This window comes from Lotus japonicus, chromosome 1 (assembly GCF_012489685.1).
Source record: "Lotus japonicus ecotype B-129 chromosome 1, LjGifu_v1.2".
NCBI classification, from domain to species: Eukaryota; Viridiplantae; Streptophyta; class Magnoliopsida; order Fabales; family Fabaceae; genus Lotus; species Lotus japonicus.
Window position 1 is genome coordinate 95,078,545 of NC_080041.1, and position 18,870 is coordinate 95,097,414.

The 18,870-nt window shown below is 34.1% G+C and overlaps 1 protein-coding gene across 1 annotated transcript; it reads left to right on the forward strand.

Annotated features, from left to right (window-relative positions):
* The first annotated feature begins 10,586 nt into the window (after positions 1-10,586).
* Positions 10,587-11,213, forward strand: LOC130713076 (ras-related protein RABB1c-like). Its single transcript, XM_057562877.1, has one exon. The coding sequence runs from the start codon at positions 10,587-10,589 to the stop codon at positions 11,211-11,213; it is 627 nt and encodes a 208-aa protein (XP_057418860.1).
* Positions 11,214-18,870: the final 7,657 nt, after the last annotated feature.

An 18,870-nucleotide genomic window follows, 5' to 3' on the forward strand; every position in this document is an offset into this window, starting at 1 on the left:
GTGCATGGCCGCATCTCGACTGATCACACACATGCTTGTTGTCTAGCCGTTAAGCGCCCCAAACAACAAACAACAAACAAGCAAGGGTCAACTTCTAACACACACATATCATAAGTAGGGTATACTACCCTATCAATCACAAGTTCTTCTCTAAGCTAACATTCACAAATAGGAGAACTATGTCAAGCTCTAAGTTGCACAAGTATGGGGGTCTATCTCGTAGCTCTAAGTTATTGTCAGTCAATGCTTGTGCATATGCATGCAGACGCTTTGGATATCCATAAGCCAATCCCTCATGGAAAGGCAGGACGAACACGACTCCACGATCGGGGTTGGACACCTCCAACAGCTTGATGATCGGGGTTGGACCTCTCCAACGCACTGTCGTTTCACGTTCGTCCTTTGTTCAGGTCCATCCCCTGAACGTCACCACTGACTAGCCCAGTCCAGGTCACCAGCCATGGCCAACCAAGCCCAATCCAGGTCACTTGGCCCACAAATGCATGTCATGCAAGTCAGTCGTCATCACTAGGCCCTAAGCCCATTATGTTCATCTCATATGAACAAAATATCGTAACATAGTAACTTGCATGCATATCAATAAATGTAGCTAACATCCTAGGCATATAGGCATGTTCATAATAACACTAGCTAACATTTATTGCATCATCATCATATAGCATATCTAGTACATACATCATCAATAGTCCTAGCATCATGCTTGCTAACAATCACAATCACAAACAATTTATCTAGGTCGAGGCCGAAGTGCCCTTACTAGCATATTCATATATCATAAGGTCCTTAACATTTCACAATAATATAATCACAATCAATCATAGCCGAAGTGCCCTTACCTCAAAGGTACGCTTTCCTAGAACTCTCGGGTTGCTCTTTGAAGCTAGATCTACACTTGGAAATTTCCTACCAACGAACGGACAGAGTAACGTTACTAATCGGACAATTGAATCGATCATAAGCCCATCCCCTTGTTGATCACGAAATTCGCCCCAAAAACCTTGAAAATCCAAAATCATTTCTTTCATAAGATCAAACATTCTTTTCTAAAACATTTTGCTTGAAGATCGTAAGAACACTTGAAGAACTTTCGAAGAAAAAACATAAGTTTCGCATAGATTCAATCCTCCCAAGATCAAAACCTCCTTTATAAAATCCTTTGTTTGAAGGTCATAAGAACATCAAGAACTTCTTTAAGAAAACCCTCAGATTGATAAACATCTCTAAGCAACTTGATTAAAATCATTATCTTCTGGATTTGGCAGATCAGCTTAAGCTGCAACCACAGAGCATATTGAGAATGACCTTGCTCAAGGCTTAGAAACTAAACTAACCTAAGAAAAAGAAAAATAAAATAAAGACAAGGGAGGGAGAGAGAGCTCACACAAATGCAGAGGAGAGGAGAGCTCTTGGTGTGAAGAAATGAGAGGGGGAGCTCTCTATTTATAGTGAGAGGTGAGAGCAAAGCATTAATTGCTTTTCTTCCTCTCCAAGTGAGGCCCATGGCCGCCACTTTCTTCAGCCCAACCCAGGGTTTCTAGAGCTTTCCAAGCTCCCCACATTTAGCCCTCAAATTTAGGTTTATTTCCTAATTAAACCCCAAAAAATAGCATTTAAATCCCTAATTATTTAAAATAATTAAATCTGAATCACAAGGGTTTCCAATCAGATTTGGAGAGATCCCTTAAAGTTTTAAAAATTTAGAAATCAATCCCCCATCAATTAGAAAGTCAAAGAATCAAATCCCTAATGTCTCTCCTTCATAAAACCTAGCTAGAAAAGGAATTTTTTTGCAAAATTCTTCTTTTTCCTTCCTCCACAAGTCTTGGCCGACCACACACTCTCCATGCTCATATTTTCACCAAAAATGTTTAAAATAATAATTTAAATAAAAACCCCAAAATAATTAATGCATTAAATGCATCATTTCCCTCCTAAATGCACCCAAAACTTCAATTTTAAAATAAAAAATCCTTATCAATAATTTTGGCTCCAAAAATTCGTGCACCAGCTCCATAATATCTCAAAAATATTTTCAGAATTAATTTTGATATTAAACCATAGGTTAAAATTATTTAAATTCATTTTATTTAAATAAAACCTCATTTTATTTAAATAAAACCTTCAAAAATAAAACCAAGGAATATTCTCTCCTAGAATATTCTTAAAATCATGCCCAGCACCTCCCCATAAGGTGCGGCCCACGAAATCGTCATCGTCGACTCGATTCGCCAACACATCACTCATGTCGGGCCGATTTTGACCTAAAAGTCGCTGTCGCAGAACCCTAGCAATATTACAGTCAAAATGCTCATAATGACGAGTACATCGTCATCTAGACATTATTAAGGTCTAATAATGTCCCTAATAAAATAATTGTCATTTATAAAGGCATCATATCACATATCACACAAACAATTCTCAAAATATTATTTAATATTATTATTAAAGTAATATGCCATAAAACCGGGTCTTACAGAATATACTACTGAGATTTAAGAGAGTGAATAAAACAATACAAAATTAGGTAATATTAATGGCAACATATGAAACGCAACGTGAGAACTTAGAAGTGCAACTTTAGAGGTTATTAGTATTTAGTACTTGTATTTTGTATTAGAAATTTTCATTTTCCAAAAAACAAGTAAATAAAATATCTTTTACTTTTACATTCTCAAAATTGAAAAAAAAAATTGTGTTACTCCTAACAATTATTTTTCATTTTTTATGTATCTATAGTAGTTTAAAAGTTTGCTCTTCACAAATTTCGTTCATTATTTCTTCTCTAAAAAAAGAATTTTTATTTTTTATTTTTCTATGTTGAAGTGAATTATCAAATGAGATATTTGACATCAAAGTGTTGCAAAATCACACATTGTTTCATTCATTGTGTTCCTGATTCTATTATTCATAGTTTTTATTTATTTTGCAGCATAAAACTCAGATAAATGATTTCGCAACTTAAAAAACTAGAAGATTAATATAAAAAATTAAGAATTTATGTAATATATCAAGTATTTTCAAGGTTCTTGTCAAAACAAAATCACTTTAACATTTTCGCCTTAGGCCTCAAAATCTCTATACACGACCTTGACTGCTAGACTTGGGAAAATTACCCAACAGGATGTGACCTTGTCTGGTTCTTAGATTCAATAGAATCTGTCTTTTTATCATTAGGGAATTCAGTTGTTGATATGAAGTTTGCTAATGATGTAAATGAACAAGTCGGAGAAATAGGAAGAGGATTGATTTCCTTAACCAAGAAGTGGAAGAAAGTTGATTCTTTTATGTTTTTAAAGACCACCTACGCTTATGATGCAACGATGGTTGCCTTACACAATTTTTGTTGTTAGCCTATCAACATGCTCAATTTGGCTAATAAGGAATCATTTGAGGGCAGATTCAGAAGAACTGAAAGAGAAGCCATTAACTTTTTTTAAGAATTTACTGCCGACCCAAGAAGGAATTGCCAAACCCCACATCATGTTAGACTTTGAAAACGTGCAATTGAGCATTCAATCATTGCATAAAATGCAAGAGACACATGGTAAAGAATTCCTCAAGGGCCATCAAATGAGGAAATGATGAAAATATTGATGGATAGGTATGAGAAAGAACTGAACCATCCAGTTCTAAACCTGTTGCATGGAAAGCTCTTGCGATGCATATTGATTCAGGTTCAAAAGGTGGAAGTAGATCTTGTTAAGGCACAACAACTTTTGAATCAATTGTTACAAGAAACACACTTAACCGAAAACTTTTGCCTGCTCTTATTCCATCTTTTCTGGCATCGTTGTTCGTAATTTCAGCAGCAGCCTGGTTCAAACCCGATTCGAAATATTTGTGCAAAGCTAGAATCGCTCAGATTGGCAGACGCTTACATCTTATTAAGGCTAACCGAAATCTTTCTAGCTGCCTAGGACAAGAAGAGGCTGAGAAAAATAATGTATGGGATGCTACTATATAACCTCTATTGCATGTACCATTGAATGCGTCAGTTTCAGGGGCGTGGTCTTGCTTAATTATAGATATCAAAGACCTTGCTTCTGCAAACTTCAGAGCAGATAAGCTGACAACAATGTTGCGCATTTGAGATCAAAAACTTTCCTTCTGCATACTTCAGAGCAGATAAGCTGACAACAATGTTGCGCATTTGTGATTATGATTGCTTGTGTTATGACTAAAAATCGTTAATTGTGCGTGTTGCTTTCTCGTGGGAGCAATTTCCTTTAACTGGAAAGAAATTTACTGGGGGACCGCCCATTATCCAAACCTATTGTAAATTTTCAGAATCTTACTTTTGTAGTGCACTCTTTTAATATATATCTAGAGGAAATCCTTCCTATCATTGAAAAAACTAGTATGAAATAAATATATTTTATGAAATGGTTTAGACATTATCTCAAGTTCTAAACCACTTTTATAATGTAATATGAGAAAATAAGCATGAATACACGCAAATGGGATGCGACTACTAGCCCGTCTAATTTTCAAAAGAAATAAATAGTTTTCTCATGAATAGGTGTAACTTTGAAAAAGGAATAGTTTTCTCATGAATATAATCTCATAAATAGTCTTCTCATCAAGCTAGCTAGAAAATAAGCAATACACAACTTTTTGAAACATATGAATACACAACCTGAGAGCATGCGAATTAACATTAACATGTACAGCTGACTAGCTGACAATCAAATATATAATATGCTTTCTCTTCTAATAAATTTTGCATGAACATAAAACAATTTTATGTATTTTATCCAAATTATTTTATACTGTAACTTGTAAATTTTTCATTATAATTTCTTTGTAGTTAATGTTTTCTAAGGTTGTTTAAATTACCCAAGGTAAATGTTGAACAAAATTACCTTAGTTTATGGTGGATAAATAATATTTTGACATGTGTTATGAACTAAAATATTCTATGAAATTTGTTAAAATGATATTGGGTTACCTAAGATAAGGTGATTTTACTCAAGATAAATCTTAGGTGATTTACCCAACCTCTTTTAATATAATTAAATTTAAACTAAAAAATTAAAAATCTATTAAAATTTAAATAATTTTGATTTGCTAAAGTTTCACATGATTCGTCGTCCTACTAGTGTTTTTTACCCGTGCGTTGCACGGGGAATATGTCTATTGTATTTGATACATCAAACTAAGCTTAATCCAAATCAACAGAAAATCGTTTCACATTCTTCATGAACATGAAGACAATAACACAAAGCATACATATAAGAAATCACCAATAAAGCATTCAGAACACATATTAATCTTAGAAAAAAAGGGTGTGATAGTAGCACAAATCAGGATTGTGAAAGGTAAATCATAAAGGATTGTGAAGGAACCGAAGAGTAGTCTGAACTACTGTGATCAATTGATCATGTCCATTGTATATATTTTATACTCGGACTACTTTGTTTGATACATCTATATTGGGAAAGTGATATGAGACCTTTGATGTTTACTCTTATATGACAATAATAGATAAAGGAAAAATAAAGTTGGGCTTAAACTTGTGTGTTTCACTTAAAGAATTGGAGCGTTTTGGTAAATGAGTGTGCACTGCTGGACCATCCTATAGTTACATGGTTGATGTAAGTAAAAGAATTGACCATTGAGTACATAAATGGAGATTAATCAACAAAAAACCCGAAGTCGTTTTTACAGAATTGGTGTATGAGGAAAAACAGAACACCTACTGAAGTTCTAAAGGTAAGTTCCATAGATAGAAAAAAAGAAGTTAGAGTACTCTTTGCAGATTTTTTTATTCTATTTATTTGCAACTCTTAAAACTTAAAAGTAATTGTAGAATCAAAGATTAGAGATTGAGGTGGTCATTCTCATGAATTAGTAAATGCTTGACTAACTTGATCAAGTTTAACCAGTTCCAGAATCTGGGTGATTTTAAATTGCTTCTTTATCTTGCTTATACTAATTTTGAATTGACAACACTATTGATAGAAATGTTTTGCCAAACCTATCCTTAACATATGTATTTACATATTGACGCTGGAAGCAACTACCATCAACTCCATATATGATTAAAAGAAATTATGTCTACATAATAGATATAATAAGTAGCTAATTTTACAGAAGAAGGTGGATAACGTTGCTTCCTAGCAGCCACCTTGGACCAACACAAAATGCAATTGAAACAAACTCATCTGCAATATTAGAAATGAAAGCATAACAACATCAGTAAGTAACATGGTTCAGTTAGCTCTAATTGTTTCTGAAATTTCAACTAATGAAATAGAGAAAAAAAGAGAATAAAACATCATAGGTCAAAAAGTTGACTTAAAAATAGGTATGAGAACATAATAGAATTTAGTTCTTGACATAGTTCAGTGCAAATGAACTTTAGGCAAGGTCCTGCAATAAGCAATAGTAGGGAGGATTTCACACACAACCGAAGTTGTTCAATTATTACTAATTGATACTGATAATTAAGTTTCTTTAATCATCATTTCAATTTTCAATTTGCCCATAAAGGAAACAAACTTGATTACCATGGTGGCGGCACAATAGGATTAAGAAAATCAGGGAATGAAAGTAGTACCTGAAAATGGAAGTTGTTTCAACTGCTTCAGCAGTTCACGGTTCTTTATTTGATAAAATTTGATCTGACACACAGGGACCATTATTAAAAAGATAGAGAAAGTGGTTAAAACTCAAAAAAAAATTAAAAAGAATGAAGAACAGTAGGGATGATGAAGAAATATTCTCGGATGAGCCACAATTTTGACGTACCTGAGAATATTCTAACAAATATATCAAAAGAGGATGAGGAAAATAATCTAATTACTCAACAATAATTATGGCAAACACTACACAATTATCAGCATCACATGAAGCAAGTTGCATACTCGAGTGATCTTCCTCATTTTTCCTCCATGTCAACCGGTTCACAGTAGAGGCATATAGGGGAGGAGATGGCTGATGCAGTATTAGTAAGGAGTAATCTAGGTAAATCTTAGATAATTAAAGCAAATCTTTTAAAATTTTAATGTTTTATAAAACCTTTTCTCAGATTTAAAATTACCTTTAAAAAGTCGGTAAATAAATTTTAGGTGAAGAAAAAGTTTATTTTTGGAGTATTAATTAAAATCCTGAATTAATTAAAAATCCGAAAATTCAATAAAAATACCATAAAAATTAATTAATACTCTAAAAATAAATCAAGATAAAATCAAGAAATAATCAACCTAAATCCTAATCAAATCTAAAATTAAAAAAATGTATTTGCTTTATCAAAATTAACTTGAGAATGACACGTGAATTTTTTTTTATGAGAATTAACGTGAGAATGACACGTCACTAAGAATTAACGTGAGAGTGACACGTCACTAAATCAGCCAGATGGGAGTTCTTCTTTTCTAATATATATTGATTGATATTGATATTGATGAGAGAAGAGGGGGAACTAGGACCGATTTGATTACAGTTTTTTAAAACTGTGTTTAAAAACTGTTTTCGAAAACTGCTTTTCAAGAAAAAATAGTTTGAATTAGATGTTTTTGAATATTAAAAAATTATTATATAAAAACTAAAAATTGAAACAGAAAACATCTTTTAACTGTTCAGTCATTTTAGTTTTAAAAAATTAAATTGAGAACGGTTTTCGAAAACATTATTAATATTTAATCAAACTCCAATTTGAAAAAAAAAAAAACTCCAATAAAAGTCTCCTATTTGAATAATGGAGAATTGATTAGCTGTTTGTGACTTTGTATCAGTAGTTACCTCTCTCTTCCCCACACATTATTAATGCAAATTAATCGCTCTACAAACAAAGGTATTTCTTGAATAATAGCTCAAGTTGTAAAATTTGAGACATATTTGAGTTGGAAGAGGAAGATTTAGGGATAAATTCTTGGAGGATGCAATTTATCTTTCCAATGGACCAAAAAAAATACTAGAGATATAGGGTTCTCTCAGGTTCTATAAATCTTTCTAATTTTTCAATCAAAGATATCTTCAAAATGAATCCAACTACTATCACAAAAAGATAAACTAGAGAGTAGAGACGTTGTAAAAATATTTAACGGGTAAAATCATAATGATAATGCAAATAAATTTAAATCTAAAAGTTGACATAATTAACAAAGAGAATTAATGTCAAAAAAATTTACAATGCGTGGGGTCGTGCGTGATGCTGAGGGTGCGTGGGTAGTTGGCTTTAGTCGCCACCTTGGTGATCTAGTCTCTCCTAACGTTTTCCTCATCGAGCTCTTGCGGTGCAGTCAGCAATTGACTTGGTCATCAGTCTCGATTTCCCCTATAAGTCATCATCGAGAGTGACTCCATTGGCCTAGTTAATCATCTCAATGGCCAAGATGTGTCATCGAATCAGTACGAGGATATTGCTTTGAATATCCGTCAGTTGGTAGCAGGGTATGGGCATCTTGTTATCCAACATTCTCCAAGGGAGTGCAACTCTTTAGCTGATTATCTAGCTAAAGTAGGTTTATCTATTACTTTTGGAACTTATACCCCCTTTGGTGAATGTCATGGAATCTTGCATCGGGACTTGAATTCCCGTTCTCACCCTCTACTAGGGTCTAGTGTTTCTTAGTCACTTGTTTTCGGGGCCTTAGCTCCTCCTTGTAACAAAAAAATAAAATAAAATTAACAATGAGAATTAACATAAACAAAAAAGTATATAATTTAAAAATGTCTTAATATTATATATATATCCTAATATTAATTAATGAAAATAATAAGAATTTAATTATAATGCACCGTTAATGTAAACATTTTTTACACAGACATCCAATGATAGGTTGCCAAGTCATAAAATAAGCTTTTAATATAGTTGAAATAAAAAGGATTATAAATGCATTTAAATATGTGACATTCAGTTATTGGATTTCTGTGTAAAAATGTTTTACACTAATAATAATAGTGCACAACTATTAAACTCAAAAAATAAAAGTATTGATAGAAAATAAAACTATAAGTAAGAATTTTTTTTATGTTAAAGATTTTTTTGAAAGTGACGATAAAGTTAGAAACATAATTAATGGCCCTTTTGAAAAAGTTTAAGAGTAAGGGGTTCTTTTGGGAAAACGTCTTGCCAAAGTACTGTGTGTGAGATGGTGTTTTTCGACAACACTGATAAACGATTAACTTGCAAGTAAAATTAAGAACTTAAAGAGACTGGAAACTTGATTTCAATAAACAAAATGCAAAATACAAGAAATGCGAATTGAAAGCAAGGAAAGTTACATCAAATACGAAATCGACAGGAAATCAAAAACAAAAGGAAGCTTTGAACAAAACAACGAGCTAGAAAGCGTTAAGTGCAGGAATTGTAAATGGCTGGTTCTGCAACATACTCCTTCATCATCACGTTAGGCTTCTGGAGTCTCTTTGATGCGAACATGTGAGCTTTTTAATGAGTTTTCTGGAGTTGAGTTGGGAACCCCTTCTTCTGAATGATATTCTCCTATTTATAGTACTCCATTGCTTCACACCTCCTTGACGGTTTTTCCTTCTTTTGCTGAACATGTTAGTGGGCTTGGTGATCCACGATCCTTTACTTGCTTCAGAAGCTTCTTGCATCGTGGGGGAGGGGTGCATTCCAACCGTTGCTTGCATCGTGGGTGGCCTGAGTCGTGGGTGAAGGCACACGCTCTTAACCGTTTCTATTGCATCGTGGGTGCTCACACGTGCCCGCTTTTCACGTAACTGCTTCAAGCACCGTGTTTGTCGAATTCTGCGATCCACTTAACTTGTATTCACCTTCTCTCCTGATTTTCTCCACTTCATCGTTGTTACTTATGCGTGAAAGCTCCCAACCCAAGTTTTTCTTTTTTTGTGTGTCGTCAATTTCTTCTTCTCAAAACACTCGAATTACCGATTCAAATAGGAATTGAAATATTTAGCACAAATCAAATAATATTTCCTTCTTTCTTTATTTTTTTTTATTACAAGAGGAAGTCAACATTTCCTTTTTTTTTTGTTACAATATATTTCCTTCTTTATATTCCTATTTGGTTTGATTTAATTAAAAAAATATTTTTATTATAGTAGGAAATATTGAAATCGATAGATTACATTTGCATGATTTTTAATTTAAAAGATAATAATCATAATATCACAATTATAAGTTATAACAACAATCTTTTGAATTTGAGCAGATAAAATAATATCAAATTTCAAATTCAAAATTAATAGAATTAATAGACTTAGCTTTTCCTCGAAATCCTTCAACACCTAGCCTTGAGAATTGAGATGGCTCAAAAATCTCGTAATTAAGTAAGATATGTAAAATTTTAAATATAATTTAATATGCATTTAAATATGGTACACGTACTATAATACTCAATTAGATTCGAAATTATGTGATTGATAAATTATGTGAGAAGGAAGGGGTGCTTGTTTATAAATTTGATTTAGATTTTGTTTCGACTCTCATTTGCGGGTAATTCTTTCCCTTGTCCTTTCTTTTCCTGATTTTTATGGGTGAAATCCCTTCTGAAATTTGATCCTTCAATCTTCCCCTCCACAATGTTTTCAGCTTTTAGTACTTAAGCTATCCGCGTGTCTTTCCCTTTCTCTTAATGTCTTACGCGTACCTCTTCCACTACATCATCATCGGCGACACCGGGGTTGGAAAATCATGCCTCACTCTCCAGTTCACCGGCAAGCGCTTCCAACCTGTCCATGACTTGACCATCGGTGTTGAACTCGGAGTGAGGACGATCACGATAGACAACCAGCCAGTCAAGTTGCGAATATGGGACACGGCCGGTCAAGAAACCTTCAGATCCCTCACGAGGTCTTATTACAGAAACGCGGCGGGCGCGCTTCTTGTTTATGATATAACAAGGAGGGAGACATTCGAGCACTTGGCTAGTTGGTTGGAAGACGCTATGCTGAATGGAAATGAAAATATGACGATCACGCTCGTTGGAAACAAGGGTGATCTTGCTCATCGCCGACGGGCTGTGACCGAAGAAGAAGGCAAGCTGTTTGCGAAGGAACATGGTTTGATTTTCATGGAGGCTTCTGCGAAAACTGCTCAGAATGTTGAAGAGGCGTTTGTGGAAACAGCTGCAGCAATATACAAAAAGATTAAGGATGGAGTTATTGACGTATCAAACACTAATGGAATAACAGTGGGGGGTTCTGGAATTCCTGGACCATCTCCTTCTGCCTCGGCTGGAGGCTGCTGCAGTTCAAGTTAACATATTGCAACCTATTTGTTTCATTGTGGTTCCTTATGTACTCTCTTCATTTCTATTTTTTTTTCTTGGTTTGGATAATGGATATCACGATATATATATATGTTCTTAGTGCATCAATTTCACGCACTAATAGTTCATGTTATAAAAATTGTTATTTTGTTGATTGGTTATAACACATGAAAAATTGGTCCACTAGTTATACCTCCATTAGCACTTTTAGTTTCCCTGAAACTTATGGAATTGATGACATGGCATTAAAAAATAATATTTTAATTAATTTAATGAATATTTTAATGAAATAAGTTTTAAGGGAGTTTGCACTTTTGCTCTCATCTCCGTCAATGAGATACCACCACCACATACCCAGAAAATGAAGAACAAACCCAGAAACATAGAATACCAAACCCAGAAAAATTAATTTTCCCCAAGCCTCTTCAACACACATCAAATCTCTTGGTTGTATTTTTTCTTCAGTCCCTCGTCAACACACATCATCAACAAACATGAATCCAGTTCTAGTTAATCTACATAGCGGAGCCAATTTCAAAAATTCCCTCAATTCTATACCTGGATCTGAAATCCACAGGAGAAAAATAAAAGGGAAAGTGACACGATGATTTCGCTGATGTGAAGTCGAAGAAGGGAAGGAAGAGGTATAAGTGGATACCAAAATTGAGATAATTTTTTTGTTGGCGATAAGTTTCACACAAGAGATATAAATTGGGATTAAAAGTGCAATTACGCAAAACAATATATAGAAGAACCAAATTTTAACATGATGCCTCATATAATTGCTCATAAATAAATAATTTTATACTATAATCTATTTTTCAAAAACAAATAGTTATAACTCCTCTAAGTGCAGTTCAAAAAAAAAAAAAAACTCCTCTAAGTGACCCCCTCTGGCTATGCTTTCTCACTTGGATTGGAAAATTTCTCATGGGCATCTAAGATAAAGCTACAATTGCAGAATCAACAACAAAAGCATAGTAACGGGCAAGTGCTGAAGCAACAAGTAAGACTATATAGCTATCACAAGTACTCGAAGATATTGGAGACAAGCAAAATGAACTTAGTGCAATCTATTGCCACAACAAATCAGCAATTATAATTTAGTCCTTGGAGTATTGTCTAGTTATACTATAATCAGCAAAAGTAAGGGCGTGGAAATGGCTATCGGCTAAATTGCAAAACTAACACTCTGTTTGGTAGAGAAGAGAGAGATAGAGAAGAGATAATTGAGTAGAGAGAAATGAGTGAGAAATAAAGTGGATTTATAGGTTGCTTAGTATGATAAAAATAGAAGAGAAAATGAGGTGGATAACAATTATCAGATAAATTTTTTTTTTCAAAAGACACTTGTATCCTAGATATACAGGGATAAATAAGGAAAAAAACAAAGTCGTCAAGCCTCTTCTCATCTCTTCGATTTTTAAGCAGACCCCAAAAAGTGTCTTTTCTAACATGTGCTAGTTCCCTCTTTGCTACAGTAAATGGAACCAAACGGAGGTAGAATCCTTCTTTCTTGTCAAGTTCTCTCTTGGACATCTCTCTCTTCAAAGTCACTGATACCAAACATAGTGTAAAGTTCTTCCATCTATGAATGGATCTCAAATTCAATTACATGCCTGGAAGGAATCTAATTTTGAGGCCTGGTGATAAGTGCTCATTTTGCGTATATTTGAATATCATTTTAAGAACTTATTTGACTTGTATGCTTGCACTTTTTATCATTTTATCCCCAAAGTAATTGATTTAGTAAGTACTTAGTTTTAACTTAGAAATAATATAAATATTATATATTCCATGAGCTTAACTTGGACTTTTGATGCAGGGAAGATATTCATGAAGAATCCAAGTTTAAAGTGAAAAATTGATTATTTAGAGTTGCAGAGCGCTGAGCACCCAAAAAGGGGCGCTGAGCGCCCAAGTAGCTGAAGAAACCCAATGCTGAAGGAAGCAGGGCGCCCGGCGGCCTCTAATGAGTGCCCAGCACCCTGTGGCCGCCTCAAACACATATAAAATGCCAGAAATCAGATTTTTGAAGTATCTCTCCTATTCTCTTCAAAATTCTCTCAAATTTTGGCACCAAAACAGATCAAGGGAGCTTGGGCTTCATGGAGGAGAGGTCCCTGGGTTTAGGACTGATGGATTGAAGCTCCGGAGCATGGCGGCGACCGCCGAAGGACCGTGACAACCTCTCGGAGGCGATGAAAAGCTTGGGAAAGCTTCTATCGCCGTGGATCCTTCGCCGTTCTTCTGGGTTTCATCTTTTCTTCCTTATCCCTTGCACTTGTTGTTTCTATTTTTGTATTTAGATTGTTGAAACTTGATTCTTTGATTTGTTCTAAACTCATTCATTGATGTCAATGTAATCTTTCATGTATGATGTTTCTATCTATGCTTCATGCTTCTAACCAATCAATTGATAATCCAAAGAGCTTTACTAATTCATCAATAGATCGGGAGATTGTTGTGAGTTTGTATATGCTCAGTTCAATGAAAGTATGCACCTATGTCTTAGGTTACAACACCGTTGTTCAAGTTTTGCTTTATGTGCTTCAAGTATCAGTGATTTGCGTTAGATTTCCGAGGACTAGCATGAGATCGGGAGATAATTGCGGGTCCGGTTCAAGAAAGAAACCACTCACTGAACCAATTGTCTTAAGGTGAGACTATCTTAGGTAAGAGCAATAGTGGATTTCCACGTGACAGGTGGGGTTCTGAGTTCTAACAGGAGTTTCCGGGTGAGAACGGAGATTCGCAAGCCTAGGATACCTTGTCTTAGGATAGATTGATCATTGGGAATGTCTTTGAGAGAGAACTTGAGTTATATTATTCCTTTTGGGTTTTCTAGATGGTAAGGGATTACGTCTAGGAATTCCAATTGATAGATTCACCTAGGCTAGGAATAGTTAGGTGGATAACTCTCGGCATCGTAAATGAAATGAACCATTGCAAAAGTGTTTGAGTTGAAAGAAATTAGAGGATTAGGGGAATGCATTCTAAATACGTTTTCTTCTTTGTTATCCCTGTAAACATTCATTTACCGCTTTCCTTATATTCAAAACCATAAAAACAATTTATCCAACATCTTTGTATCCGCTCAGATCAATGTTTAACTGGTGGAACTAATGTTCACACAATCCCTGAGGACGATAAACCCGTATCTGCTTTACTATGATTGAATCATAAAGGTTTAGCTAAAAGCAGTACAAACAACGAGGAAAAAACCTTTATCACCTGGTACAATCTAACAATCCCTTGTCTGTGCCTATGCATGGTGTAAATGGAAAGACATGAAAGATAGCTTGTGCAGGAAGTCTGGAATCGTGATAGTAAGAAGCTGGTTGCAATTGTCTAGTTTCTTTGAATTCCTTTTGATCTTGGAGGTGTACTGCACATTTGATTGCATAGCGGTTGGATTTATGAGGGGAAAAGATTTTATTGTAAAGTAAAGCTGTCGGAATTGTATAGCCCCCATATCTTTTCTAAGTCTTTTTTCCCTTTGCTTCTCTGTTATCCTTCTCTGTTTTACCTGCTGTATGTTTGAGTTTGCTATGCTTTGCTGGCTGTTATTTCTTTGTTTTGAGTTGGGGCACCCCTTGCGCCATAAGTAATGCATTTGCTTATAAAAAAAAATCAGCAATTGAATGATAAAAAATCTAGTGCATCTTAGCATAACAAAACACATAACAATCAAATACCACTTCATCATAGAAGAGACAATTAAAGAGATAAATCTCGACTATTACTGGCAGGGTCGTGTAAAGCTTTACAATACTTAGGCAATTGCCTAAGGCCCCAATTTTATTTTACCTATATAGTCTATTTTATTGAGACTTGAAAAGGATAACGGAACAGTGAAAACTCATGTATCTTAACTGCAATATGGGCAATGAGATGTGGGAACTCGAAATGAAATTGTGGGAAGTGTAACTTTAACAGTTATTAGTAATAGTGTTTTGAATTATCAAATTTACATTTTTCAAAAAACTAATAAGTAAAATACCCGTTATTTTTACATTTGAAAATTAAAAAATTATTTGTGTTTACTTGTAATCGTTGGTTTTTTTTTCTACTTATATATTTGTAGTTTCACTCATTGTTTTTTCTCTAAAAAAATCAGTTGTTTCTATCTTGACGTGAATTATCAAATAAGCTACTTGATATTAAACTGTTATAAAATCTCTCAATGTTTTATTCCTTACGTTTCAAGTTCTATTAAAATTTTAGATTATTTTCCAAATGTATATGTTCTCTATCAAATGTTATTGTCGATTCTCGTAACGATTTCTACTGTTAAAAGAAGTTTTTCAAAATTAAAATTAGTTAAATCAGCAATATTGTTATAAGTTAGATTGAATAATTAACTATCTTATTTGTTGAAGTGAAATGTTAGAAATATTTATTATAAAACTCTAATAAATGATTTCGCAGCTCTGAAAATCTAGAAGATTAATATAAAATTTAATAATTTATATGATACGTTAAACATTTTCAAAATTCTTGCCAAAATAAAATAAATTTGATATTTTCGCCTTAGGCCCCAAATTATCTAGACACTGCCCTGATTACTGGATTGAAGATCAAATTGGAAATATATTTATAGAGGCATTATCGATACCAAGGTTTGAAGAACTACAAGCTACACTTGAAGTTCGAGAAATTGTATCAAGAAGGAGTGCTAGAACTAGAGAAACTCAGAAACTCTAAAAACCAGTTAATGTAACATGTTCTAGATATATCTAATAATTTCATAAGTGGTGCAATTGTATTGTACTAGCACCATTGCCCGTGGTTTGTACAGTGAGGTTTGTCTTGAAAGATTAACAAAATAGATAATGCTTAGTGTAATTCGGTTCTATTATCGCCTTTTAACAAATAACCAAAATAGATATCGTTGTTAAACAACATTCACATGACAATATAGTATTAGCAGACTAATAGTCTCTTGAGAGAGGGGAGTTGAACAGAAGAAAGAACGGGGAGAATGAACGAACCATCGATCTTCATGGTCACGACTGTGGTGGAGGTGAACAAGGTTATGGGAAGAGAGACCACATCACTCTTAAGATGAAGCTTGAGATAAAGCAAATTGGGAAATTATCGAAAATCAAGATAGGAATTGCTTTGGTTTGAATCAGACAAGGGCAAATATTCAACATTACATATTGCTTCAAGAATGGGAAACTCAGGCGAGGAAACTTTATGCAGAGTTATATGTATACTTTAGCTTTGACCTTATTTTCCAAATGACCCTTCAATTAGTCTTGGGCATAGTCATAATCGGGATCACTCTCTATAACAAGCTTGTGAAGTCCATTGTTTGAAACGATGCAGCTACTTCGAGAGTTTCGCTCAATCTCAAAGTCCTATCATTCCTTCACATAGAAGTAGAACACTTTAAGAGCCGGAGATCCGGTGAGAAACTTTTCTCACAAGAGGGTTCGCATTTTCGCACGTTGAGATGCAAGCTCTTGAGAGAAGGGAATTGAATACAAGAAGGAACAAAGAGAATAAACCAACCCTCAATCTTCATGGTCACGATTGTGGTGTACGTTAATGGGGAACTAATAGCTATGAACTTTGATCCGTCACTAAATTCCATCACAAAATATCACTTTTTTAGTAGTGTAACAGGCATGGGGAGGGAGACCACATCCCTCCGGCGGAAGCACCACCCATATTCTTTCAGGCGTAGATTCACGTCTTCAACCCATTCTTCAACGTAATTGGAGCAAAGTGGCTCCTCTCACCAGTGCTATTAAGATTGGATAGATAAAGACTTGAATGGATTAAACATTCTAGATGAAGCCTTGTGATCTTTTTTGTTTTACGTAACCTAAGAAATTCAGTAATCTTCTTCTTCATCTTCATGTTGACCTCCTTGGCCATATCTTCTTCTTCTTCTGATGGAAACCATTGAAATTCCAGCACTGGAACCATTTCCCAAAGGTGTTACCACCTCTTTGACAACAAGCATGTGGCTACAACTTCCATGCTTGGAAGAAATGACAGAATGTGATTCAGAATTTCATTGGGTAACTTGTCCACCCCTTCTTATCCTTATGATTTTCCCTTCTTCATTTCCTCCATGGAGACAATGAGCAGCTATGACCACTATGAACGAACGACAAACGTTACTACCGACTACCAAGTATTTTACACAAATCAATTAACGAAAAATGGTAATTTTAAATTTGAAGAGGAGCTTAGCCTCAATCTTATATAGGAGATTACATATAACAACTCAAGTTACTCAACTACGCCGAACCTTGCCTTGAACAAGTCAATAAACCTCAATCCTAGGAATTGATTTCAGGTGAAGCTCACCCCTGTTGTTCTCATCTTAAAGGAAGGCCCATCTGTTGGTCGGCCAATATTGGATAGTCAACTAGCGCACAGAGTAACTCGAATATCAAATATAAGAATGTAACAAAAAAAAATATCAAATATAAGAATAGCATATGAATTGATTTAAATTGTAAATACAATATCATATTTAGAACTATGATCTTTTTAATTTTAGTAGATATCAAATTCCAAATTCTGGACAATTATTAGGTTAGTAATTTTTGAACAGGATTTCACGTTCAAAATAATAACTAGCAGTATAACATTCTAAAATTGATTCGAAATTCAAATTCGGATAAATTAATGGATTGGTACCCATTTAAAATGTTTGCCAACAATTCTTTTCTAACAAAATCTTTAAACTTTTGCAACTCAATTATTTAAGTCTAAATAATAATCTGAAGGGTACTATGTTTTCAAGGTTTTTGAAGCAATGTCCTAAAAATTCTACAATTCAATAACATCAAAATTTAGAAATAAAGAATTTAATTTTTTAGAGTTGAGAAATCGGATAATTAAGTATGAAATTTATTAAAAACAATTAAAATAGAATTGAATAAACCATTGGCTGATTAGTTCAAATGGCGCATACTTGATTCATCTTATGTATGGCCGTTAGCTATACGCTGCCAAGTTAGCACGCTACTAAAAAAAGTAAATCAGAGAAGGGAGAAATCCCTTGCTAAATAGGTAGCAATAAAATTTGCGACGGAAGACGATCCGTTACAGAAAGTAGTGTCGCATGGATATTAAATCTGTCGCTAACTGTTTAATAATATTATAATAGTGGCAGAATGTTTTACCTTGCGATATCAGCGAGGGAATGTTTTCGTCGCTATTTGCCTTTGAAATTACCATTTTTTTCATCGCTAATCTGTCGTTTGTCCCATTAAATTTGTTAGAGGTGCACATAAGTCGGGTCGATCCCCAAAACCCGTCCAACCCGAACAAATTTGATAACATAAGTATGGATTGAATTTAACAAATGGGACTAGTCAGATGAATTTTCTTTAATCCGAACATGTTTAGTTCGTGTACTGAGTTGGAAAATAATCCAACAAAAAAAGATATATAATACTCCATGAAATACTAATGGGTTTAATTATACCTTTCATATTGGGTGGGTTGGATTATTTTCCAACTCAGTACACGTGGAGTAATAATTTTTTTAATTCTTTTCCATTAAATACTAAATGTTTGTACAAAAAGATACAAAATATAAAATTGTAAATTATAAATTACTGAAAGGTATAAACCCTAAACGTTTCTCTCCTCTATAGGCGTGGAAATAAGCCAAGCC